Source organism: Protopterus annectens, chromosome 3.part0 (genome assembly GCF_019279795.1).
Source record: "Protopterus annectens isolate FY-2018-M chromosome 3.part0, PAN1.0, whole genome shotgun sequence".
Taxonomy (NCBI): domain Eukaryota; kingdom Metazoa; phylum Chordata; order Ceratodontiformes; family Protopteridae; genus Protopterus; species Protopterus annectens.
Window position 1 is genome coordinate 390,937,181 of NC_056731.1, and position 26,253 is coordinate 390,963,433.

Here is a 26,253-nt window from a genome sequence, read left to right on the forward strand (position 1 = left end):
TGATCAATAAGAAATACCCCCACCTCACCATGGCCTCATTTAGCAGAAGCATAAAAAGTCTTTCGGCTTTTCCTGATTAGGGGTCGCCACAGCGGATCACCAGTCCGCTTATGATTGGCAATGAATTTTTACAGTGTCAAGTTGCCAGCCCAGCGCCCAACCTTCAGAGAAGGCATGCACCTACCTGCATGTCTTTTAACGTGCAGGCGATCACAGGGAGGACATGCAGACTCCACACAGAAGGCACTCCGGCTGAGAATCGAACAGGAGAACCTCTTGCAGTGAGGCGACAACTGTAACCGCTGCACTACCGTGGCAACAGCATATACACCAAAATTACAAAGAAGCCGCACAAACCAGTAAGATCCAGAGGAATTTACCCACTCACCATATACTAAGTATGGCCAAAAAAATGGAACACAATTCCAAGATCATACCTGTGTGAAAACAGTGCTCTAACAGGCATGCATTCAGGATTACAGAATCGGTATCAGACACTGAAGGCCAGCATCAAATATTTTATTTGATCTCTTGGCATCAGCAAGAAATTTTCCACTTAAGTGAGTGCAGGCTCCATATTTTGTCTAGATATGAGATCAGAATCCTGGACCACAAAGTAGGAATATGGCAATATGTAGACCACCTTGTCATTTAACCTTATAAATAAAGGAAATGTTAGGGTCAGGGTGGTGATTCTCCTGTAGTTGTATCAGTAGATTGTTTTTGAGAATTTCTTTAAGAAGTGTGGAAAACACCCATTTCTCAAGGAAGATGGAACTATATGGAGTGTAATCAGTTCTACTAAATCAAGATAGGCCTTAAATAGCTGTGTAGGGCCAGGATCCAGATCACAGCAGATCAGAGTAACAGAAACAATGTCTAAGAGTATACACGTGATATTTTAGTTGTCACTGTCCTGATAAGTAAAAGAAAAATAAGCTAGAAGCTGATGGAAGACTTTTATAGGAAATGTTAAGATCTGAGTTAAACCTACATATCAAAGGGGAAATTGCTAATGTACAAATCATTTAATTTAAGGTTAACGTGAATTACTAATGGAGACATAGAGGCATTTTTTTCAGTCCATACTGCAATCTGGACCGATTTTAAATGATATCAGATCAAAATGAGGAAATACTAAGGGGAGATTTTAAAATTAAAACAAATCTGCACCAGTCTTACACTTAACCACAAAACGTTTATTGTTAAAAACACAGAAGTGTAAGTGCTTTCGCGATAATTCCTACCGCTTTCACAGGGTCTGAGGAAGTGGTAGGAATTATCGCGAAAGCACTTACACTTCTGTGTTTTTAACAGTAAATGTTTTGTGGTTGAGTGTAAGACTGGTGCAGATTTGTTTTCTTTTTATTGGTTCATTGTTCTGCACCTCTCTGCATCCTTGAGCCTTTTTTTTTGATATATTGAGTTTTTAAAATTGTTGGGCATTATTATAAGAGGGAAAATCTGTAAGGAAAGACTTTGTGATCATGTTAGGGATGCTGCCATTTTATAATAAGATAGAGAAGTAAGTGTGTAAATGTAAAATAAAAATAGAAATAAGTAATTTTATATATATATATATATATGTATATAAAGAGAGAGAAATACTAGGAAGCAACTGTGCTGCTTTTGAAAAAGAGGATCATCACTTTACAAGTGAGGTGAGGTAAAATTTAAAATGAGAAAATAAAGGTCAGCATTATTAGACATAGAGGGTTAAGCAATAGTTATTTGGATACATTAAAAGCAGAAAGAAAGTAAGGGTATGAATGAAAAGACAATACATTTTAGAAGGAGCATATTCATATTTAGTGAATATGTATAAGGAAAAAGAAACACAAGGAGAAATGAAATTGGAAAACAGAATGGTAAGTGAAAGGAAGACAAAGGAACAGAGAAAGACATTTCTGTTGATGAAATTAAAAAAATACAGCAAGTTAAAGGTTAAGTGTGCTGAAGAAGAGAAAGACTACAGTATGTTTTGTCAAATACAAGACAGAAGACTTTTGAACTTTCTAGCAGATATGAATGAATGGTATGCAGAAGGAATAGAGAAAAAGATATGTTGATTAATTTCATTAAATTCATATAAAAAAGAGAAGGAAGAGTGAGCTGTCCAGATGTAGACTTAAAGCATTAATTGGATGTGATAAGCTATTAATAAGATCATACAGTGAAGGATTAGAAATTAGTAAATGATGTAAAAGAACAGATAGTGCATGCCACTAGTAAAAGAAAGTTGCAATGAATTTCATCATGTTATGAAAAAGAGTGGGTGATGTTCTTAACAAGAAAACTGAAAGCAGAACTGCAGTATTAGAATTAAGAAAGCACTTGATAATGTGTCATATTCATTAAGATTCTTGCATGCTATGGTTTGGAAGACAGGTTTAGAAATTAATTAGCTAAACTTACCATAGAGCAAGGTTATACCATTTACAATGTATGAAAAGCTACAGTCATGAAAAATAGAATAAAACAGGGGTTCAGCTGAGCCCAGTGTTGGCTGTAGTGTCAGTGTAGTGCTTAAATAAAGTAATGATAAAATAGAGGAACAGAGATAGAAGGTAAGAAAAGGAGTAAAGATTTATGTCTTAAATGTTACACAGGTTATGTGGTCATTGTAATAAAGAATGCATCTTTTGCAGAATAACTGAAAAATATTACAGGAGTCTTTATGTAATAGTAAATAAATAAATGAGTAAAGGAATTATTGAGAAATATAGATGAATATATTTCAAGAAGAGTAGGTATGAGCCTGACATAAGATTTACTGAATGAAATATAAGGTAGGAAGAATGGAAGATGAAATGGCAACAGTGAGCCAGGAGATTTTACTCTGGAAATGTTTTGGTATGTCTTTTTGGAAAAAAGTTTTCTAACTCAGTTTTATTGGGTATATGTTTGGAGGTTGTAACTCAAAAGGTAAAAAGGTTTTAGTGTGTGTAAAAAAAGAAAATGTGCAAATGAGTGAATGCTCATTAGAATGAATCACATATGGTTGAATATAGTTTTACGTAGTGTAAGTAAGCAGCAGTGTGCAGGAAAATTAATATTTGAAAAAGCGGTGGTTGTGAAGACATGCAAGACTGTGTTATAGTATTTGTGAGTATGCAGGTGGTCGCTGGTTAGGGTAAGGGTTAGCTAAAGGGATAGTATTCTGCATGTTTTGTGTTGTCTGGTACTGTGTCCTTGTGTCTTGTGTAGTGGTACTGTTAGAGGAAAGGGTTTTAGTAATGGAATGTGTAGAGTTAGGGGTGGGGTAAGGTTAGGGTTTACTCACATGAGTAAGGTGATGCATAGGGTTTTACAAAAAAAAAACCCTTTCTCTAACAGTATCACAACCAAGATGACACTTTGTCTCAGTTTTGTAGCCGTGGCTTGCTGGCATATAGGGCTTTTTTAGTGAAAAAGTAGTAGTCAGTTTTTTGTGATTCTGTCTCTTTTTTGTTCTACCATTTGTGATTGTTTTTCTCCCTTTCATGACATAGTCATTTGGGGATATGGAGTACATACAAGGACTGATGTGAAATTGACAAGTATTTTTTTTTCTGTTTTTGGGAAACATACTAAATCCAATTAAAAGAGGAATAGTGTATAGTAAAACTGAAGAAGTAGGAAAGGGTTAACCTTGCAGCCGTACATATTTTGTACATAGTTCAGTTAAGAAGCAGTAAAATAATGGGGCTGTGGGTGTGCGTTAAAAGGGTGATAGAGGGTGTTGTGTGGAAAAAAGGTAGAAGAAAAGAAATGTAAGTTTAAAAATATAAAGAACAAAATCTAGAGATTTTTGAAAGATATAAAAACTAAATGTAGACATGGGAAAGAGAGAGATCTGATATGGTGCAATGTTTGCACAAAGGAGAAAAGCCAAATTAATCATTACAAAAAAAGCTTCCCCAAAGATATTTGAACAGAAATACAGACAAAGTCATCCATACATGGAAAATTTCACAATCCAAAAATTAAGACCACAAAGAGGAAATGGAGAACAGAAGATTAGTAAAGTAGAAGTTAAAATAGAAGTTGAAGTTGTGGAATACCTGCAAAGTGAATGATTTAGTGTAGAAAGTCTAACACAGGTTATATCATAGCATGATGGAACAACGAGTCCACCAAATAAGGAGGAGAAGGAGACATCTGAAGAGGAATTATGGACATGGGGAAAAATAGATTTAATATGGTGGAATTTTTATACAAAGGAGAAAGCAAAACCAATCAGTACAGCAAGAGCAGCACCAAAGATGTTTGAAGAGAAATACAGGCAAAGGCATCCGGATATGGAATATCTTACAATACAAAAAAATAAGAAAACAGAGGAAAAGTAAAAAGTAGGATTAGTAATGGAGAACTTAAAGAAACAGAAACGGAGGTTATGGATTACCTGCAAAGTGAAAGATTTAGTGTAGAAAATCTAACTCGGATAACATCACAGCAGGATAGAGCAATACATCGTCAAATTAAGGAGAAACCAGTGAAGTAGGAAACATCTGATCAGTTGTCATATGAAGTTACTTTGGAGCCTTCCATAGGAAGCCAGTAGAAAAGTTCAGTTGGAGTTGCACAGCAAAGGAAGGAACAGGAAACTGTGGCAACTCTGAAGCACAATAGTAAAAAATATAAAGTCAACCAACACAGCTGTAAGGTAAAAAATATAATAGTTTAATAAAAAGTTAGCACTTTCGCAGCAACCTGCTGCTTCATCAGACTTACAATAAAACATTTAAAACAGCTATTTAAATATAACAAACTACCAATCACTTTAAGCCAATACATCACATGACATTCACCACATAGCACAAACCTTTCAATGGAATAAATTCCTCTTCTTCAGAACAGTTTTAATTGAAGTACGTCCATTAAGACCCAGGTGTTTATCAGTATTCAAGCTGATAATCCACTTTAACTCTGAACATTAAGTTAAGTTAACCAAGTCACCAGACCCAAGACCTTCATGCACGACTTCCAGTACTGCAAATTTAAACTTGTGCTTATTGCCATTTTCTGTTGCATGCTTAGCTAGAGCCTTCATCTATTTCCCCCTCCTGCTGTCCTCTAAATGTTCCAAGACCGTCTCCTTCAAACTACGATTAGTCTTAAGACTTAAACAATCACAGGTAAGACAAACAGCACAATAAACTACATTCATAGTAGGACAGTTGGCATAACACTTCAAATCTATCACCTTATTCATACATCTCAAATGAACAAATGTGGCATTACATATAAAATCACAGGCTGAACAATGCCGACAGGAGAAGAACTATATGGAGTGTAATCAGTTCTACTAAATCAAGATAGACCTTAAATAGCTGTGTAGGGCCAGGATCCAGATCACAGCAGATCAGAGTAACAGAAACAATGTCTAAGAGTATACACGTGATATTTTAGATGTTCATCGTGCATACAGTTGCAGTCATAACAGATGGGTTCTCCTGCCGTCAGGCTGGTCCTCGGTCGGCCGAATTCCAAAGTCTAGGTCCGGCGTCAGTTGTCGTCGCTTTCTTTCCTGACGTCAGTGCGACAGGGGTATATAAGACACAGCCGACGCCATTTTCTTCAGTCTTTTTTGCCGCGCGGTGCCCAAAGCAGAAGCAGTTCGCAAGTGCCGGTTGGCCAGCTCCTGAAATTACAAAAATTTGGAAACCGAAGTCTTCTTTAAAGCTAAGTACCCCGTTGGGGAAACTTTTCTTGCCTCAGACCAATGTCAGACAAAGTTAACAATTGTATTTCTTGTGGGAAGCAAATACCGCATAAGGATTTCCATTCCCTCTGTATACCTTGTTTAGGCCCAGACCACGACGTCTCGGGCTGTCGCTTTTGCGCTACTTTCAGTAAACGCACTATTAAGCGTCGGGCGGAGTTCGCCCAGCACTTTTTTGGTAAAGCTTTTGATTATAAAATGTCGTCGGAGACTCCGACTACCGTTTTGTCCAAAAAACGCAAGGACAAAGACCGACACGCAAGGTCCGCGGTCTCCACCGACACCACTCCAAAACCGGCTACACGTGGTCCGGTTCTCAGCGAGGCGCCTACGCAGCCCCTGACTACCGACGACACTTCTCTGGCGGTGTCTTCTGTAACCGAGACCGCAGGTGCCTCGGCCCATACCCTGACTACAGCTACCGAAGCCACTGTGAGTGTTGAGCCTCTTAATGTGGACAGGTCCACTTCCACCCATGGTGTCTTTAGACCCTCATCTTCCTTTTCCATAAAGGCCTTTACTAAGTCCAAATCAGCCATGCATCCCAAGAGGCCTGTTGCACAGGGCCCATCTCCAGGCCCCATGCCTAAAAAGCAGATGCTAAAAATGGCTGAGGATTTAATTACTCTTATCAGGGGTTCCCAACCCTCCGGACAAGAGACCCAGAGTGGAGGAAGATTCTCCTCTTCTGACCAGGGCTCCATTATTTCAGAACATTCTGATGAAGAGGAACACTCGTACTCCCCTTTTGAAGATTCTGATGCAGAGCAGTCCATTCCTTCTGTATCTCCCCAGAGGATTTTTCTTTCGGTAACCTTGCATACCTTGAGGGAACACTTCCATTGGGAAGGCCAAGACTTTTCAGATTCCAAGAAAAGACTTAGGGAATTTCTTTTGCTACCTCAGCACAGACCTCTGGCGATACCTCCTGTCTTGGACATACTTGATGATGTTTACTCGAGGCTTGCCTTAATCCGGATTCCTGCCTCCTGCCCCAGTCAAGCCTGATAGGTACTACAGAGTTCCTAACTCTCACCAATTTCTTTACAAAAGCCATAATGCTGACCCTGAAACCATTTCTCAAGGCCCCAAGGGAATGAAGGCCTCTACTGCTAAGAATCCACTACCTTCTGAAAGAGAGTCTAGATCCTTAGAAAGGTGGGGAAAAATGTATATACCTCGGCCACCCTAGCCATGAGGGCCTTAAATTGTCAGTTCCATATGCTTAAATATCAGCAGTTTCTGTTATCATAATTAAGGAATAAAATGTCACAACCTGAACAACCAGATTTGAAGGAGTTGCAGGATATGATGCATAGTGCAGAACAAGTGGGTAAACACACCTTACAAATGTGGCTATGATGCTCTAGAGGCCTCAAGTAGAGCTGCTGTTACAGGATCAGTCATTCGTAGACATGCCTGGCTTAGGGAACAAACCTTGCCTGATCATGTTAAAGCTAAACTACTAGATGCTCCTTTACAAAAGGATGTATTATTTGGTACTAATGCTGAGGAGATACTACGGAAAATGGAAGAAAAAGCTAAATCTATGCAAACTGTCAAAGCTTTTCTACAGGTACAACCACCACGTTTTAGCAGAAATTGGCCTTCAAAAAACTGGTCCTTTCCAGCCACGGACAAGCCCCAAAGAGGTAGATACAGGCGCACAAGGGGCAGAGGACAATCTTAAGGATCATATAGAGGCAGACAATGGCAAACTCCAGCACCAAGAGGTGGCGAAGACAGTGCACAACAATACAGGAAACAAACCCAATGACTTTCCCCTTTTCATACCAAGCAAGTCTCAGCTGGCAGCACCCTTGGGAGGAAAGCTGGCATTATTTACAAAAAATTGGCATATTATCACAACAGACAAATGGATCCTGGACATTATAAACAGAGGCTACAGATTTCATTTTCACACTCTTCCAAAAATGAGAGGCATGCTGAACCTGCCACACAATCAAAGGGCAGAGGCTCAAATACAAATTTCAAAGCTCATGGACATGAAAGCTATTCAAGAGGTACCTACTCACGAACAAGGTCAAGGTTTTTATTCCAGACTATTCCTGGTACCAAGGAAGGGAACCGACTGGAGACCCATTTTGGACTTATCCATCCTAAACACATTTCTACTCGTACCAAAATTCAAGATGCTCACCTTAAAGCAGCTTCTTCCCATGCTGGGCAAGGAGTCTTGGCTGGTAACATTGGACCTCAAGGAGGCATACCTGCATGTCCCAATCAGACAAAGCTGCAGAAGATACCTCAGATTTCTTGTAGGTTCAATCCACTATCAATTCTCTGCATTGCCCTTTGGCTTATCTACTGCGCCCAGAGTATTCACGAAATGCCTGGCATCAGTAATTGCCTACTGCAGACTTCAAGGGATACAAATTTACCCTTATTTGGATGATTGCCTGATCCAAGCGGACAGCAAACACATACTTCTGGAACATCTGGCTTATGTAACACGGTTACTGAATTCTCTGGGATACACAGTCAACAAAGAGAAATCCAGGCTAACACCATCTCAGAAAATAACTTTCCTGGGTGCCAACTTGGACACAAACACCCAGATGGCCTATCTTACGCCAGGAAAAACAGGGGCAACTAACTCAGTACTTCAAAATACTAGCAAATTGTACCAGGCTAACTGCAAGGAAAATCCTGCAGGCTCTGGGCTTCATGGCATCTTGCATTCTTCTAATCCCATGTGCAAATTTGCATATGAGGAAACTTCAATGGTACCTAAAAAACCTATGGTCTCAACACAGCCACAGTTTGGAAACAATAATACCACTAATCCCATGTTTGCAAAAGGAATTTCTATGGTGGGCCCAAGCATGCCAAACAAACACAGATCTACCATTCTGCAAGCCTCAAGCAAATCAAGTCATCACAACAGACGCCTCAGACTACGCCTGGGGGCACACATGACAGACAGGTGCATTCAGGGCAAATGGTCCCAAAAGGAAAAGCACCTTCACATCAATCAAAAGGAAATGCTAGCAGTGATAAATGCAATTACAGCTTTCAAGGACCTCCTGCATCCAGGGCAATTATTGATAAGAACAGACAACACCACAGCAATGTGGTACATAAACAAACAAGGAGGAACACATTCATACCCCCTGTGCAGGCTAGCCATGTCACTTTGGAACGTGGCTCTGGAATGGCAAATCGAACTTCAAGCACAGTACCTGCCAGGTTTGGAAAACACGCTGGCAGACAATCTAAGCAGAAATATGACAGACCCGCACGAATGGAAGTTGCATCCTCAAGTGTTTACAAAGATAATCCAAGCATGGGGAAGGCCAGACATAGATCTCTTTGCCTCCCACAGGAATCATCAATTGACAAAATTCTGCTCAAGGACCTTCCATCCAAAGGCCTGGAGAGTGGACGCCCTTTCTTTCAGTTGGGCAGCACGGACAGTTTACGCCTTCCCACCTTTGCCTCTTCTGCCCAAGGTGCTCTTGAAAGCAAGAGCAGACAGACCGAAGATGATACTGATTGCTCCAGACTGGCCAAGACAACACTGGTACCCTCTCCTGAGGAGCCTAACATATCTCCCTGGACCCTACCTCTAATGCCTCTTCTACTGACTCAGCACAGCTACAAAACTCTTCACAGTCAGCTGAAAACACTCAATCTGGCTGCATGGAAAATTCCTTAACACCACAACAGACCCTACTCTCCAAAGAGGGGCAGGATGTCATTTTGGAGGCCAGAAGGCCATCTACTAGAAAGGCTTACTCCGCAAAATGGAAATGGTTTTGCGCTTGGAAGGAGAAAAAAGGCCAGGATCCTAGAAAACTGAATTTGCCTCAGATATTACAGTATCTAGCTGAGCTGTTGAACAGTGGACTTTCATTTTCCTCCATCAAAATTCATGCCTCAGCCATTTCTGCAGAATACAACACTGATCCACCCTTATTCTCTCACCCACTCTTAAGACAGTTCCTCAGAGGGGCTAAGAATATAAGACCTCCAAGGAAACAACCAATACCAGCCTGGGATCTTAATTACATTCTAGAAAAATTAACATTGCCTCCCTTTGAACCAGCTGCCTCAACAGATTTGCAATATTTGTCCTGGAAAACAGCTTTCCTTCTGGCCATTACCTCAGCTCAGAGGGTTTCGAACTACAAGCCCTCATGGCTGTGCAGCCCTTTCTCATCTTCCATCAGGACAGGGTTTCCTACGAACCAACCCGTCATTTATGCCTAAGGTAGTATCCAGGGTAGCTTTAAATCAGGCCATACACTTACCTACCTTTTACCCCAATCCTCAAAACAAAGGGGAAAGGCTGCTACATTCCTTAGACATCCATAGACAGCTATGTTACTATTTGGACAGAACAAAGCCTTTCAGGAAATCAGAACAACTCTTTGTGTCCTATGCTGTAGGAGCTCAAGGGAAGCCAATTTCCAAACAGACAATTTCGAAATGGATAGGCCACTGCATACGGTTTTGTTACTCCTTTCATGGTAAATCTGTACCTGCAGGCATCAGATCCCACTCCACAAGGGCCACAGCTACCTCTGCAGCCTTACTCAGAGGAGTCCCTACCAAAGATATTTTGGAGGCAGCCACTTGGAGTTCTGTGCATACCTTCACTAAACACTACCACCTACCTTTATACTCCAAAACTAGAGCAGGCTTTGCTACTGCTGTGTTGCAGGGCATTCTGGCTCCTCCCAGTTCCACCTAGTGCCTACCACCCTGTGCGTAGCTTTGGGATTCTACCCATCTGTTATGACTGCAGCTGTATGCACGATGAACATAGTACAGTTTTGAACCTACCATAAATGTAGATGTTCGAGTGCTAATACAGCTGCAGTCCAGGTTTCCTCCCTCCTTCCCTCTGGTACAGACCTAGTGGCTAACTCCTCATCTTACAACTTGATTGGGTTATCCTTCTATGGTGTATTTGCTTGCAACTACTGGTTTTTGATTATATTGTAATGCATGATTATATATTATATATATATATATATATATATATATATATATATATATATATATATTTTTTATATATATTGCCTTCCTTCTGGGGGCACCTGACATCTGGGGCAAGAAAGACTGAAGAAAATGGCGTCGGCTGTGTCTTATATACCCCTGTCACACTGATGTCAGGAAAGAAAGTGACAACAACCGATGCCGGACCTAGACTTTGGAATTCGGCCGACCGAGGACCCGCCTGACGGCAGGAGAACCCATCTGTTATGACTGCAGCTGTATTAGCACTCGAACATCTACATTTATGGTAGGTACAAAACTGTACTTTGTCACTGTCCTGATAAGTAAAAGAAAAGTAAGCTAGAAGCTGATGGAAGACTTTTATAGGAAATATTAAGATCTGAGTTAAACCTACATATCAAAGGGGAAATTACTAATGTACAAATCATTTAATTTAAGGTTAACGTGAATTACTAATGGAGACATAGAGGCATTTTTTTCAGTCCATACTGCAATCTGGACCGATTTTAAATGATATCAGATCAAAATGAGGAAATACTAAGGGGAGATTTTAAAATTAAAACAAATCTGCACCAGTCTTACACTTAACCACAAAACGTTTATTGTTAAAAACACAGAAGTGTAAATGCTTTCGCGATAATTCCTACCTCTTTCTCAGGGTCTGAGGAAGTGGTAGGAATTATCGTGAAAGCACTTACACTTCTGTGTTTTTAACAGTAAATGTTTTGTGGTTGAGTGTAAGACTGGTGCAGATTTGTTTTCTTTTTATTGGTTCATTGTTCTGCACCTCTCTGCATCCTTGAGCCGTTTTTTTGATATATTGAGTTTTTAAAATTGTTGGGCATTAGTATAAGAGGGAAAATCTGTAAGGAAAGACTTTGTGATGATCATGTTAGGGATGCTGCCATTTTATAATAAGATAGAGAAGTAAGTGTGTAAATGTAAAATAGAAATAAGTAATTATATATATATAGAGAGAGAGAGGGAGGGAGAAATACTAAGAAGCAACTGTGCTGCTTTTGAAAAAGAGGATCATCACTTTACAAGTGAGGTGAGGTAAAATTTAAAATGAGAAAATAAAGGTCAGCATTATTAGACATAGAGGGTTAAGCAATAGTTATTTGGATACATTAAAAGCAGAAAGAAAGTAAGGGTATGAATGAAAAGACAATACATTTTAGAAGGAGCATATTCATATTTAGTGAATATGTATAAGGAAAAAGAAACACAAGGAGAAATGAAATTGGAAAACAGAATGGTAAGTGAAAGGAAGACAAAGGAACAGAGAAAGACATTTCTGTTGATGAAATTTAAAAAAATACAACAAGTTAAAGGTGAAGTGTGCTGAAGAAGAGAAAGACTACAATATGTTTTGTCAAATACAAGACAGAAGACTTTTGAACTTTCTAGCAGATATGAATGAATGGTATGCAGAAGGAATAGAGAAAAAGATATCTTGATTAATTTCATTAAATTCATATAAAAAAGAGAAGGAAGTGTGAGCTGTCCAGATGTAGACTTAAAGCATTAATTGGATGTGATAAGCTATTAATAAGATCATACAGTGAAGGATTAGAAATTAGTAAATGATGTAAAAGAACAGATAGTGCATGCCACTAGTAAAAGAAAGTTGCAATGAATTTCATCATGTTATGAAAAAGAGTGGGTGATGTTCTTAACAAGAAAACTGAAAGCAGAACTGCAGTATTAGAATTAAGAAAGCACTTGATAATGTGTCATATTCATTAAGATTCTTGCATGCTATGGTTTGGAAGACAGGTTTAGAAATTAATTAGCTAAACTTACCATAGAGCAAGGTTATACCATTTACAATGTATGAAAAGCTACAGTCATGAAAAATAGAATAAAACAGGGGTTCAGCTGAGCCCAGCGTTGGCTGTAGTGTCAGTGTAGTGCTTAAATAAAGTAATGATAAAATAGAGGAACAGAGATAGAAGGTAAGAAAAGGAGTAAAGATTTATGTCTTAAATGTTACACAGGTTATGTGGTCATTGTAATAAAGAATGCATCTTTTGCAGAATAACTGAAAAATATTACAGGAGTCTTTATGTAATAGTAAGTAAATAAATGAGTAAAGGAATTATTGAGAAATATAGATGAATATATTTCAAGAAGAGTAGGTATGAGCCTGACATAAGATTTACTGAATGAAATATAAGGTAGGAAGAATGGAAGATGAAATGGCAACAGTGAGCCAGGAGATTTTACTCTGGAAATGTTTTGGTATGTCTTTTTGGAAAAAAGTTTTCTAACTCAGTTTTATTGGGTATATGTTTGGAGGTTGTAACTCAAAAGGTAAAAAGGTTTTATTGCGTGTAAAAAAAGAAAATGTGCAAATGAGTGAATGCTCATTAGAGTGAATCACATATGGTTGAATATAGTTTTACGTAGTGTAAGTAAGCAGCAGTGTGCAGGAAAATTAATATTTGAAAAAGCGGTGGTTGTGAAGACATGCAAGACTGTGTTATAGTATTTGTGAGTATGCAGGTGGTCGCTGGTTAGGGTAAGGGTTAGCTAAAGGGATAGTATTGTGCATGTTTTGTGTTGTCTGGTGCTGTGTCCTTGTGTCTTGTGTAGTGGTACGGTTAGAGGAAAGGGTTTTAGTAATGGAATGTGTAGAGTTAGGGGTGGGGTAAGGTTAGGGTTTACTCACATGAGTAAGGTGATGCATAGGGTTTTACAAAAAAAAAACCCTTTCTCTATCAGTATCACAGCCAAGACGACACTTTGTCTCAGTTTTGTAGCCGTGGCTTGCTGGCATATAGGGCTTTTTTAGTGAAAAAGTAGTAGTCAGTTTTTTGTGATTCTGTCTCTTTTTTGTTTTACCATTTGTGATTGATTGTTTTTCTCCCTTTCATGACATAGTCATTTAGGGATATGGAGTACATATAAGGACTGATGTGAAATTGAAAAGTATTTTTTTTTCTGTTTTTGGGAAACATACTAAATCCAATTAAAAGAGGAATAGTGTATAGTAAAACTGAAGAAGTAGGAAAGGGTTAACCTTGCAGCCGTACATATTTTGTACATAGTTCAGTTAAGAAGCAGTAAAATAATGGGGTTGTGGGTGTGCGTTAAAAGGGTGATAGAGGGTGTTGTGTGGAAAAAAGGTAGAAGAAAAGAAATGTAAATTTAAAAATATAAAGAACAAAATCTAGAGATTTTTGAAAGATATAAAAACTAAATGTAGACATGGGAAAGAGAGAGATCTGATATAGTGCAATGTTTGCACAAAGGAGAAAAGCCAAATTAATCATTACAAAAAAAGCTTCCCCAAAGATATTTGAACAGAAATACAGATGAAGTCATCCATATATGGAAAATTTCACAATCCAAAAATTAAGACCACAAAGAGGAAATGGAGAACAGAAGATTAGTAAAGTAGAAGTTAAAATAGAAGTTGAAGTTGTGGAATACCTGCAAAGTGAATGATTTAGTGTAGAAAGTCTAACACAGGTTATATCATAGCATGATGGTACAACGAGTCCGCCAAATAAGGAGTAGCAGGAGACATCTGAAGAGGAATTATGGACATGGGGAAAAATAGATTTAATATGGTGGAATTTTTATACAAAGGAGAAAGCAAAACCAATCAGTACAGCAAGAGCAGCACCAAAGATGTTTGAAAAGAAATACAGGCAAAGGCATCCGGATATGGAATATCTTACAATACAAAAAAATAAGAAAACAGAGGAAAAGTAAAAAGTAGGATTAGTAATGGAGAACTTAAAGAAACAGAAATTGAGGTTATGGATTACCTGCAAAGTGAAGGATTTAGTGTAGAAAATATAACTCGGATAACTTCACAGCAGGATAGAGCAATACATCGCCAAATTAAGGAGAAACCAGTGAAGTAGGAAATATCTGATCAGTTGTCATATGAAGTTACTTTGGAGCCTTCCATAGAAAGCCAGTACAAAAGTTCAGTTGGAGTTGCACAGCAAAGGAAGGAACAGGAAACTGTGGCAACTCTGAAGCACAATAGTAAAAAAATATAAAGTCAACTAACACAGCTGTAAGGTAAAAAATATAATAGTTTAATAAAAAGTTAGCACTTTTGCAGCAACCTGCTGCTTCATCAGACTTACAGTAAAACATTTAAAACAGCTATTTAAATATAAGAAACTACCAATCACTTTAAGCCAATACATCACATGACATTCACCACATAGCACAAACCTTTCAATGGAATAAAATCCTCTTCTTCAGAACAGTTTTAATTGAAGTACGTCCATTAAGACCCAGGTGTTTATCAGTATTCAAGCTGATAATCTACTTTAACTCTGAACATTAAGTTAAGTTAACCAAGTCACCAGACCCAAGACCTTCATGCACGACTTCCAGTACTGCAAATTTAAACCTGTGATTATTGCCATTTTCTGTTGCATGCTTAGCAAGTGCATTCATCTGTTTCCCCCTCCTGCTGTCCTCTAAATGTTCCAAGACCGTCTCCTTCAAACTATGATTAGTCTTAAACAATCACAGGTAAGACAAACAGCACAATAAACTACATTCATAGTAGTACAGTTGGCACAACACTTCAAATCTATCACCTTATTCATACATCTCAAATGAACAAAAGTGGCACTACATATAAAATCACAGGCTGAACAATGCCGACAGGAGAAGGTACCAAATCTCTTGGTCCTAAAATGAGGTTTAACACTACAGTTCTTGTAACACAGCTGTCATTTCAGAGAGAGATTATTCTTAAAAAAGAACTTGGGTACAAGACCAACTATATCTGTTACATTATCATCCATTAACAAAACAGACCAATGCTTTTTGAAAACATCACACAACTCACCAACTCTGATGCAGTCAGTGTTGTAGAGTGATAGGCCAGTGTGTTCCCATATGAAAGAGCAATGGACAACGCAAGATGAAACTGAAAAGAATGTGGCACAGGAAGATGCTGTGGAACTTTCTATAGAATTCCTGCAGGAAAGGGAGAACAAAGCATGTGCCCTCAGTTGGGAAGAAAATGATCTAATAGTTGCTTGATTTAATAGAGATAGGCAGACATATTAAGATGAATGAAAGAAATAGACTACAGAAAGTCAATAACACACAAAAAGTTAGAAGTTTGATAAAACAAATGAACACAGTAATTAGGAATGTTCATAGAGATCTGTGTGATATAACAGAAGTAAAAAAGCTATATTACTGTGTGGCTAAATTAATAACAGATAATGTCTTATCACAGAAACACAGGGCAGTAAGGGAAAGGAAGGGAGAAATCAAATGCCATCATGAAAGTATCGGATAGAGAAATCTAAAAAGCAATTAAGACAAGAAATGTCATTTTTAGAAGAGTATAGACGAGGGAACAGATCAACAAAAATACTGAAAAAGATAGATGTGATAAAAGCAATGAGCAGTATCAGAATAGATCAGAATCTAACATGTACCCATTGCAAATAATAAACTAAAAATATCAGCACAGGCAGAGAAACTTAGAAGATATGTGGATACATGTAAATACATGCAAAGGAAAAGTACAAAGTAAGCAATTTATTAATGACGCAAAAAGGTTTTATAGAGAATTGGAAAACAAGGCAAAATTAATTTAAGCACCATCAAAGAAAAGAATACATACATTTTGGAGAAATATCTATGAAGATCCTGTGGAACATTACAAAGATTCTAAATGGAGAGAAAAAGTAAAAGAAAGAATAAGAAGTTCAAATGTTCAGGATGTGAAATGGGATGAAGTAACAGCCAGATATATTGAAACAAAGTTAAGAAAAGCTCCTAAATGGAAAACCCCAGGCCCAGATGCAGTACCTAACTTCTGGCTAAAAGTATTAACATCTTTACATGAATTAGTCAAAATCATTTATTTTATTTATCTGGATATTGATTAGTTATTTTATTTATTTGAATATTGCTTTGTTATTTTATTTATATGGATCTTTACATGAAGATTTAGCCAGGAGTAAGAATTATTTATATGTACACCCAGAACAGAGTGAAGAAATGTATTTCTTTCTTTTCTGAAGAAATGTCAAGCAGAGGTCTTTATTTCGCCACTGAAAAAACTGTCCAAAAGGTAGACCAGACAAACACCGTACTACTGTATCTGTTATTCTTTGTCTCAGAACAAATTCTTGCCAAACAGTTAATTCTTTTAGAGCTATTTTAATTCTATTATAACACAGCTAGATAGATGATGATACTAAGGCACACTTAGTCTAAACGTCACTACCAAGTGAAAACATACTGTCCAGTTTATATACTCTTTTCAACCAATGTTATTTTTAATGTCCTTGTGACTTGTTCTTCTGGTTTCTGTCTGTGTCATGAAAAAGTCCATGGTTATTTTATGCCCTTTTTTGGTCCTCGCTGTATCTGAAGACTTCACAAAAGTCTCTCCACGTCATCTTTGCATCACTTGACCTGTCTGCATTTTATTTATTTATGCATCTGAAAGCCAAGAAAGTCAACTTCCTTTTTTTCTATAACAGGATGCCTTTTACAGTAAAGCCCACAGCTGTATATTATTAATATCTAAGCTGAACATAACTGTTCTTGCAAAGCAAGCCATATTATTTTGAAAACTGTTGTTTGGCCTTGCACATTTCCTTTCACTGTACACACAGTATATTGGGGAAAAGCATTTTAATTTACACAATATATATCACAGAGACAAACCTGGTTAATAACAGGAAAAACAATACTCCTACTTAAGAACAAGCCTACAAGCTATCCCAAAAACTGTAGACCAATAACTTGTCTTCCAAAGACGTGTAAAATGTACACTGGAACTAATGCTGATAGAGTTTATAGTCATTTAGAAGAAAACTCAATCATGGCAATACAACAAAAGGGTAACAAAAGAAAATCATATGGAACAAGGGATCATTTGTTGTTAAACCAAGTCATAATGGGGGGAGGAATCTAAGTATGGCATGGAGAGACTACAAAAAAGCATTTGATAGTATCATTCATTCATGGATAAAAGAGTGCTTAAAAATGTATATGATACACCTTATACTCATCGATTACATTACAGCGACCATGAAACAGTGGCAAACCACTTTGCAGTTAAGCCATGATAAAGGACAAATTATTATTCCAGGGATAAAAATTATTTGTCACCGCTGGTCTTTTTCTTGCCCTTAACCCATTAAGCTGTTTACTTAAAAGATTAGGTCATGGCTACGATTTGGCTCACAGAAAACAATGTGTAAAGACTTCTCATCTTCTTTTTGTCGATTTAAAACTGTATAGTTCATCAGATGAGTAACTGAAAACACAACTGCAAGTGGTTAAAACTTTTTCAGATGATAAAAGAATGTCATTTGGTCTTGATAAGTGTGCAAAACCAACCTTTAAAGCAGGAAAGCTGCAGCACAAGAAAACAGTCTGGGACAAGAAAGTCATAATAGAACTTAAGCAAGAGGGAGTGTGTAAATATTTGGGAATTGATGAAGGATCAACATTAAAACATGAACAAATGCCAATAAAACTTAGTAAGGAATATTTTAGAAGACTAAAATTAATACTGAAAACCATGTGGACATCTAGGAACAAAGTTCAAGCTATAAACCAGCATGTTCTTCCTATCCTAACTTAGAGTTTTGGAGTAATTGACTGGCCCCAAAAGGTGTTGAATCATTTGGACAGGAAAACAAGAAGGATGTTTCATGCTCATCAGATGATTAATAAATATCAGTGTATACCAAGACTATATATTCCCCATTCTGAAGGAGGTATGGCTCTCCTCAAAATTAATATATGTATAGAACTGCAGTCATAGGCGTGCATACATATCTGATGACCTCACAAGACCCAAACAAAGTGAAAGTTTTAAAATATGAGAAGAATAAGTCAAAGATGACTTCCCTGCTTAGATTAGCAGAGGCATATTGGTGTCAAGTGGGAGTGAATTTCAAACCAGCAGTAGATAAAAATCAGGCAGCAACTGAATGTGCCAAAAAAAGAAAAGAAAGAATATAAGGTGAAAGATCAAATGAGAAGGCAAGAGATGTGGAAAATGCAGAAGGACTGTATACTGAAAAATAAGATAATGCGACAAGACTGTTGCATTGAGGATTGTACAAACATTGTAATGTTAAAGTAACTGAAAAGCACTGGAAACATGAGCAACAAAGCATTATATAAAATGGTGAAGTGTTTATCACATGGGATCACCCATTATCAACAGTTCAAAAACAGATGAGACAAAACCAGATATAGTAGTTCATTGAAAAGAAGACAAAACTAACATTGATCATTGAAATTGCTAGACCAAGTGACTATAGCATCTTACATACAGAGAGACACAAAGTCAAAAAGTACCAGGATTTGCAGGCAGAAACCAGGGCTGTGTGGAAGAACACCCAGACAGCTCCAGTAGTAGTAGGAGCAACTGGTCTTAAAAAATAATTTACAGTCGTACTTAGATGTGTTACCAATACATGTGACGCCACATGATTTGCAAAATAAGTCATTACTGGGCACATTGCGGGTGCTGTGACAAGCCCTTCTGGCTAACATCAAAGATTGAAACAATACTAATTTCATGAACTTTAATCATACTTTGACTTAGGAATGGGGTCCATTCCCATCATGGTATTATAAACCAAAAGACTTGGAGAAATTAAAAAAGAGAGAAACATACTTGATTTTCAGCAAGAAGAGTGTCTGAGCCACAAAGCATTATATGTTTGGAACCTGACACTGACATTCATAAAGGTAAAATGGCACTTCTGAACAACCTTTCATGCCTAAGCCCAGACCAGATGCTACTTTGAATCCAAGGACTTTCTGTCCTTTCCTTCTCAATTCATTGGAATGTAAACTCCATAGGATAGATCCTAGAAGCTATTTTTTGCTTGTATTTCAAGAAAGATGACTTCATGAAGTCAGGTCAACTTTCTATTCCTTTTCACATAAGTTCAGAATTTCATTGGGTAAGCTAGACTGTTTCATTTGTATTGCAGGTTGCACAGGGCTGTGTTAAAGTTTAGAAGGTGGAGAGATATTTCAGAGTTCATTCTGCAAGGACTGCAGCTACATCTGCTGCCTTCTCCTATGGTGTTTCATTGTCAACCATTTGTGAAACAGTGACTTGGCTAGCAGTTCACAGATTTACTGAACACTGCAGACTGGACTGCAATTCCATAACCATATGTGGTTTTGCAGTGACAGTCATTCATAATATGTTACTTAGATGCCTTCGCTTGACTTTTGGATTCATATATTGGTACTCAACTTGTCCTGATAACTGTGAATATATGGTACTTGCCATAAGGTTAGATAACTGAATTGTCTGTTTTCATAATGAATTCTCACTCTGCATCTCACTCACTCCCTTCTGTACCAACTTGATCTGTGTTGTGAGTTTAGTGCTGTGCTGGACTGAGAAAGATTGTGCTGATAGAAATTAATAGGAACTGTAATCTTTACATCCAGTTCAGCTTGCCACTTCTATACCATACTGGATTAACCTTCAGCCTGTGAAAGTTCCTGTGGGAAGGAACACAGAGTATGACAGCTGCATGGTTATGACATTTTATATTGTATTTGGTCCACATTAAGGAATTTTTTGGCTGGATGTATTGTTGTAGCCTGGCATTGACCACCTTGGCAGTACAATGTTTTCCACAGAAAGAGAGATGCATCTTTTCAGTTTACCACTTAAAAACTTGGTGATGTAGTAGACATAGCCATGTTACAGTTTTTATGATTATTGGATGTAGATTTGTGGGAATATAAACTGTTTATGTTTCTGTTACTGTGGAGTATGATGCTTTCTGCTCTGAAGGATGGGTTATATACATATGCATGTAACACTCGATCAGCAAATTCCAGCTTCCATTGCTGCATCTTATTATTGTTCAGGAAAAAAAGGGCCCCCAGAGACCATCCATGGAGTCAACTGTATGATCAGTCATTCCAAGTATCTACGAAGAGATGAAAATTCAGTCATCCGTTGTGAGAGTAAATTATGAAAATGTTTTTCTTTAGCACATTTTCCATCTGGTTTAGGTCAAGGTCTCTGTTAGATAACCCTATGGCATTGTTTTGTGTTGCATTGCATGTACTGGGTTCTTTAATCTTCACTTACATAGCTCTTGAAACAGATGGTATGCAATACTGACCATGTCCTTTGAACCATGTGCTATAGCTTTCTGAAGGTTTTCTGAAGGTTCTTCTTTTGTGTGGGCACAATTGTCAAGACCTGAATCAGTAGTGTAAATATTGTATATGATAAATTGTTGATAATTTTTAGTTTCACTTTTATTTGAATTTTAATGGGCTGTCTTCAGTTTGATGTCAACCCTCGTTGACATTTGAAATTCGTGGTATAGTGTTATTCAAGCACCCCATGACCAAATCATCTTAATAGTATTGCAAACACACATTTAGAACCCTTATTGATTTTTATCTTCAGCACTTGCTGACATTTGGTTTGACCCAAGACATGGCTATTTACACAGACTGGCTCCAATAATTTAGCAGCAATTTAACTGTTGCTTTTACTTCTCTCACATAGATGCATACATTTCTGTAACTAAAGGGTGCAGAATTATTCACCAAGATACATTTCCTCAAAATATAGTTTGAGGAACCCATTACAAATACAAACATGCTGATGTAAGATCATTAGTGGCCACTGAGTCTGCCTAATTGTTGCAGCTGTCTGTGTGTAGTTGTTGTCCAAGCCCACCACTCATTCCAAGCTTGTTGCACATTGTTACATTCTTTATCACACGCATCTATCCCACACCACTGTCTCAATCAGATGTAAATCTTCCACCTTACAACTGCATCCGCACTCCTGCCCCAGGTTTTCTGGACTGTACTCCTGTCCTACCTTTGCTCTACAAACCATTGACGGTACAGATTATCTGTATTGTAACCCACCCTGTAGCTTTTTCTCTCAAGTGTGCATTTCCAGTGCCTTCAACCCTTCTTACTCCAACTTCTAGTCCTTCTGATGATCTTAACACTGCTGTGCACCAGCTTATTTTACTTTCATTTGTAGTAGTTTTGTTATTTTTTTCTGTTTAAAAAACAAACAAAGTAAAAGATTTTTGAGCTAAATTTTCCATGTAATTTGTAGAAGTGCAAAGCTAAAAGGAGTTCAGTACACTTTATAAAAAAAATGAGAAAAGTTAGTATGTATCATACAATGTGATCTTATAGTGGCCATTGCTGTTAACTTACCACCTTCCTCTTTCCTTTTAGCTTTTATCACTGGCTTACTGAATAATATTGGCACACATGTGGACCCCATTCTTCTAATCCGCAGAATTAAAGAGGGCATGGAGATTCCGAACTTGAGAGATTCGCTGGTTAAAATACTCCAGGATTACAATTTACAGGTTTGTTGTAGAAGAATTTAGAGAGAGTATTAATTGTAATAAGACTGAAGGTCTAAATGTGATAAGCCCTTATAATACATTGATGTGATCTACACTTGAAACGGTTGTTGTTTTTGTGAGCTTGCCTACACATCCCAGTGAAATGAATGAATATAAGGAGAATAAGCAGCACTTTGAGGGAAAAAAAAAGTGAAAAGGACAGCTCAGGTTTTCAGACTTACCAGTAGATAAGCAGCCGAGCTACTGTCTGTCATGAGGATCATTGCTTCTGCAGTTCATTATGTGAGTAGGATGTAGTAGAGGGCAAATGTCATACCTTGTTCCCAAATTTTTCAGTAGTTCAGCATTACCAGGATTGTAATGACTGTTGCATTGAATATGGTTAAAAGACAGTTCACATCACATTTTCTTCCTTTTTTCACCAATTAAAGTGAATAGGCACTCTTCCAAGGGTGCAGCCAAAAACTTTCATTTTGTACTCACAGCCATATTTTGCTGCCCCGTCTAATGTTCAAAACATTTATACCTATCCAAATACTGCCTCTAAACACTGAAGGAATGATGAATCTATTTTTTAACTGTTACTACCTACAGCAATTAAAATAGGTCTTTTTCAAATAAGTAGGATCATTTTAAACAAGCTTTGCCAGATCTGTGTTGTAGGCACAACTTTCAACAGTTATATCTGCTCAAAAAGCAAATGTGGTCACTTGAGTGCATTGAGTATGCCTGGCTAAACCCTGTACTTTTTTTGAGTTTTTAGCCCATTGGATGATTACTAGGCTTTGATTTTTTAAGTGCCAAGCGCAGATTTGTTCTTTTTTTTATTATTTATAGATGCTTTCTTTTGTTTTTTTTTTTTAGATGGCCACGGTGGTGCAGCAGTTAACATTGTCTCCTCACAGCAGGAGGTTCTCCGGTTCGATTCTCGGCTGTGGTGCCTTCTGTGTGGAGTCTGCATGTCCTCCCTGTGGTCACGTGGGTTTCCTCCTGGTGCTTCAGTTTCCTCCCACATTCCAAAGACATGCACTAGGTGGATTGGACATGAATAAAGTACCACAACAGGGCTAGCCACTCAGTGGTGTAAACCTTGGCTTGAGATTGTCACTGTGGAAGCGACATCCCAACCCCATATACAAAATGGGAAAAAGGGGTTGAGGATGGATGGAAGATGGATTTATAGAGGCTTTATTTTTGTTGTGTTTTGTGTTTTTTTGTACTTTGTCTAATGAGGGTTTGGGAGGGTGGCCTAATGCTTAAGGTGTTTGCCTTACAAACAGAAGGTGCAGGGTTTGAGTCTCACAAGGGATAATTGGCTAGGCTTAAAATGGCTCACAAGGGCAGTTAGTCTAGTACTAATCTATGAACCTATGACATCCCCAGGGAAATTACCAGTGTATGATCTTGTAAGTGTCAGACTTCTACAAAACATTTCCATTTGTGTTATATTTTGTGCTTAGAAGATAATCATGACCTGCATAATTGACATTTTGTGCTGAGTTCAGCAAAAATTCTTGCAGCAGATAAAATGGCTAGGGTTCTGGTAGCAAATACAATTTATGATTAGGGTTCAGGAAACAGTTGAGATGAGAATAGCACTACCATACCACAAATACTTTCTAAATGCATTATTTAAAAAAATATTTTTTAAAGAAACAATTACTTATGATACCACTGCTTATAGTAGTAATCATCCCAGTCCTTCCTGCTGTGAAGGGTCCCTCATGTTTAATTAATACTCAGCAGAGTGGTGTTTGTCAGGCTGAGGGCCAGGCATGATATTTAAGCAGTGATGATAAGTCAGTCATGGCATGTAATCCAGATAGCATTGTTGCTTCCAACATTTTGGACTGAAATGAGCTCATTGAAAATATACCTTCATCTCCACAGGAGTCCACCCTGACCCATTTTACTAGCTAGAGAATCTGCAAGAGTGACATACTTCTGTCTCTAAGAATGTCATTGTTTATCAGCAGATCTCGTGATGTCCTTCCTTAAATCACTGATGCAGTATTCCAATACTGTTGGAGTTATCCTGGCAAGGTAACCTGAAGTCCAGCTGGCATACTAAAGCCAAACACCTTCCAAACACATGTATGTCTGGTGATTTATAAAAGCCTGTCAGCCTAGGAATATAAGCAGGTGTAGGAGTATAATATCTTTAGACTATCTAAAGCCAGGAGACCCTGGAAAATCCTGGGTAAATAAAGCAAGGTAAAAACAAGGTCAGCTAGAAGGAGAAGAGAAGTAACTGCACCTCCCTTGGTCCACTGAATGCATAGAAATAAGTACAAACAACAACGGGGAAGGGGAGGGAGGGAGGGATGCAGTACTGCAACAGTGATCTGTAGGACATCTACTATTAGGGTAAATTCTTACATAACTGTACTTTGTCCCTCCTTAGAATTATCAGTGTTTCTAATCATCAGTGTTTTATATGTGCAATTTTTTTTAGGATTCTCTGTGTTGCACTCTCAGGAGCTTGGCTTGTGAATTTAAAGTGTCAGTTACACTAGTCCACCAAACCTGTTAACAGTCTGAACTAAAAGTAAAATGAAAATAAAACATGCTCTTATAAGAGCATCACTTTGTTTAAATCACATCAGTCTACAGTCATTCTCCATAAGCCATCTCTTACTTTCTCTCGCTCTCTGTCCTTACTGACTCTTGTATGGTTTTACAGTAGGCTTATGTTTGCCAACTCATAACAGCTCTGTACTAGTCTCTGTTATTTCTCAATGGCTATCTGGAATGAAATATTTAATGTTATTCCATCTGCCTGCAAGTTGCTTTACCCTGTTATGACTTCTTTTTATTTTTCATTTTTTTTGTCTGACTCTTGACTTTTGCTTGCATTATAAATTCTTTGTCCTGTTGCATCTCCCAGAATTGCCATTAATCGCAGTGTTCGGTAAACAAATTCTCAAATCTTACTAAGGATCTTCTTGGAAATTGTGGCCTTAATAAAACTGTTTCAACCTATCATTGTTTGCATAATTACCTAGAAGATTTGTAAACACGTTTAAAGATATTGTCTGTCTAATAAGCAATAGGAGTCTGTTCCACTGTTACACCTCTCTTACTAAAAATGTGTTTATATTTGGGGATGTAACTGTACTCTCATCAAAATGCATCATGTAGTTGTGGGTATTTATACCAATACATAGTGGTGATAATTTAAGGTTAGCTGACAGTATATCATTATGAAGGCAGTTAAAGGCTTAATAAGGCCCTCTGTTACATTTAAGAATATAAAAGAATATGACTGCAAAGAAGCTAAGCTATTTTCATTGGGTCAGTGTTTTAGACCCCTAACCTTATGTCTAAAATTTTTCTGTATCTACTAGATTTTCTTTTAAATAATTGGATGTAAAGTACAAATAAAATGAACAAAATGACATTGCATATTCAGTATGTGGTCTTATTAAGGCTGGCAAGATCAAAGGATACAGGACCTCAGGCAGCCCTCTAGAGATTGTTCTTTGGATTAAGTTTATAACATCCAGTGTTTTCTTATACACTTAATGGATATGATGTCTAAATCTCAAGTCTTTGATGATAATTCCCAGATCCTTGTAGGTGTTCATAGTCTCAAATGAGCCATTCTTGACATATGGATACTTATTTGACTTGCCATTATGTAATACCCTGTGTTTTTTATGTTAAAATTTGATGGTTTGTGAAGTTATGCTTGTTAACAGACTGAGTAACATGTTGATTACAACTCTCCCAGTGTGAAAATCAAGGGACTATTTTTAAAAAAACAGTCAAAGTTATCAAACTGGGTAAAATCTGGTTATGGATTAGAAATTTTACTGCTCAGTTGTCGTTTGAAGAGAAAAGGTAAATAACCAGAAAAGGAGAAGAAAAAGCTCTGTCTGGGGTGGACCTTGCAGCTGTTTAACAAAAAGCTAAAGTTTAAGTTTTAGTATATGAGATTACTTAAATGTGTTCAAAATAAGTGAGAGAGTACAATGGGAGGGTATATGTATGGCTTTCAGGTATGTAACAAAGTCCAGAGGGTGTAGAATTTTTGCTTGGAGGTGTTTGCATAGGTAGTTTTATGCTCCAGGCAGACTTCAAAGAATTTTTCTTCAAGCAGATAGCAAATGTTGAAGGTCTTGATGGGAACGAAATTGGTAACTGGGAACGTGTTTTGTGAGTGCAATGAGTTGCCAGATTTAAAAAATTCCCAGCAGAGTACTT

General features: G+C 37.7%; 1 protein-coding gene across 2 annotated transcripts in view; it reads left to right on the plus strand.

Moving 5' to 3' along the window:
- Positions 1-26,253, plus strand: part of VPS41 (VPS41 subunit of HOPS complex) — a 2,347,711-nt gene that overhangs the window by 2,145,915 nt on the left and 175,543 nt on the right. For both annotated transcript variants that reach the window (XM_044064839.1, XM_044064840.1), the window contains exon 25: positions 21,911-22,047. In XM_044064839.1, the coding sequence (XP_043920774.1) occupies positions 21,911-22,047 (137 nt within the window). The remainder of the gene's footprint in view (positions 1-21,910; positions 22,048-26,253) is intronic.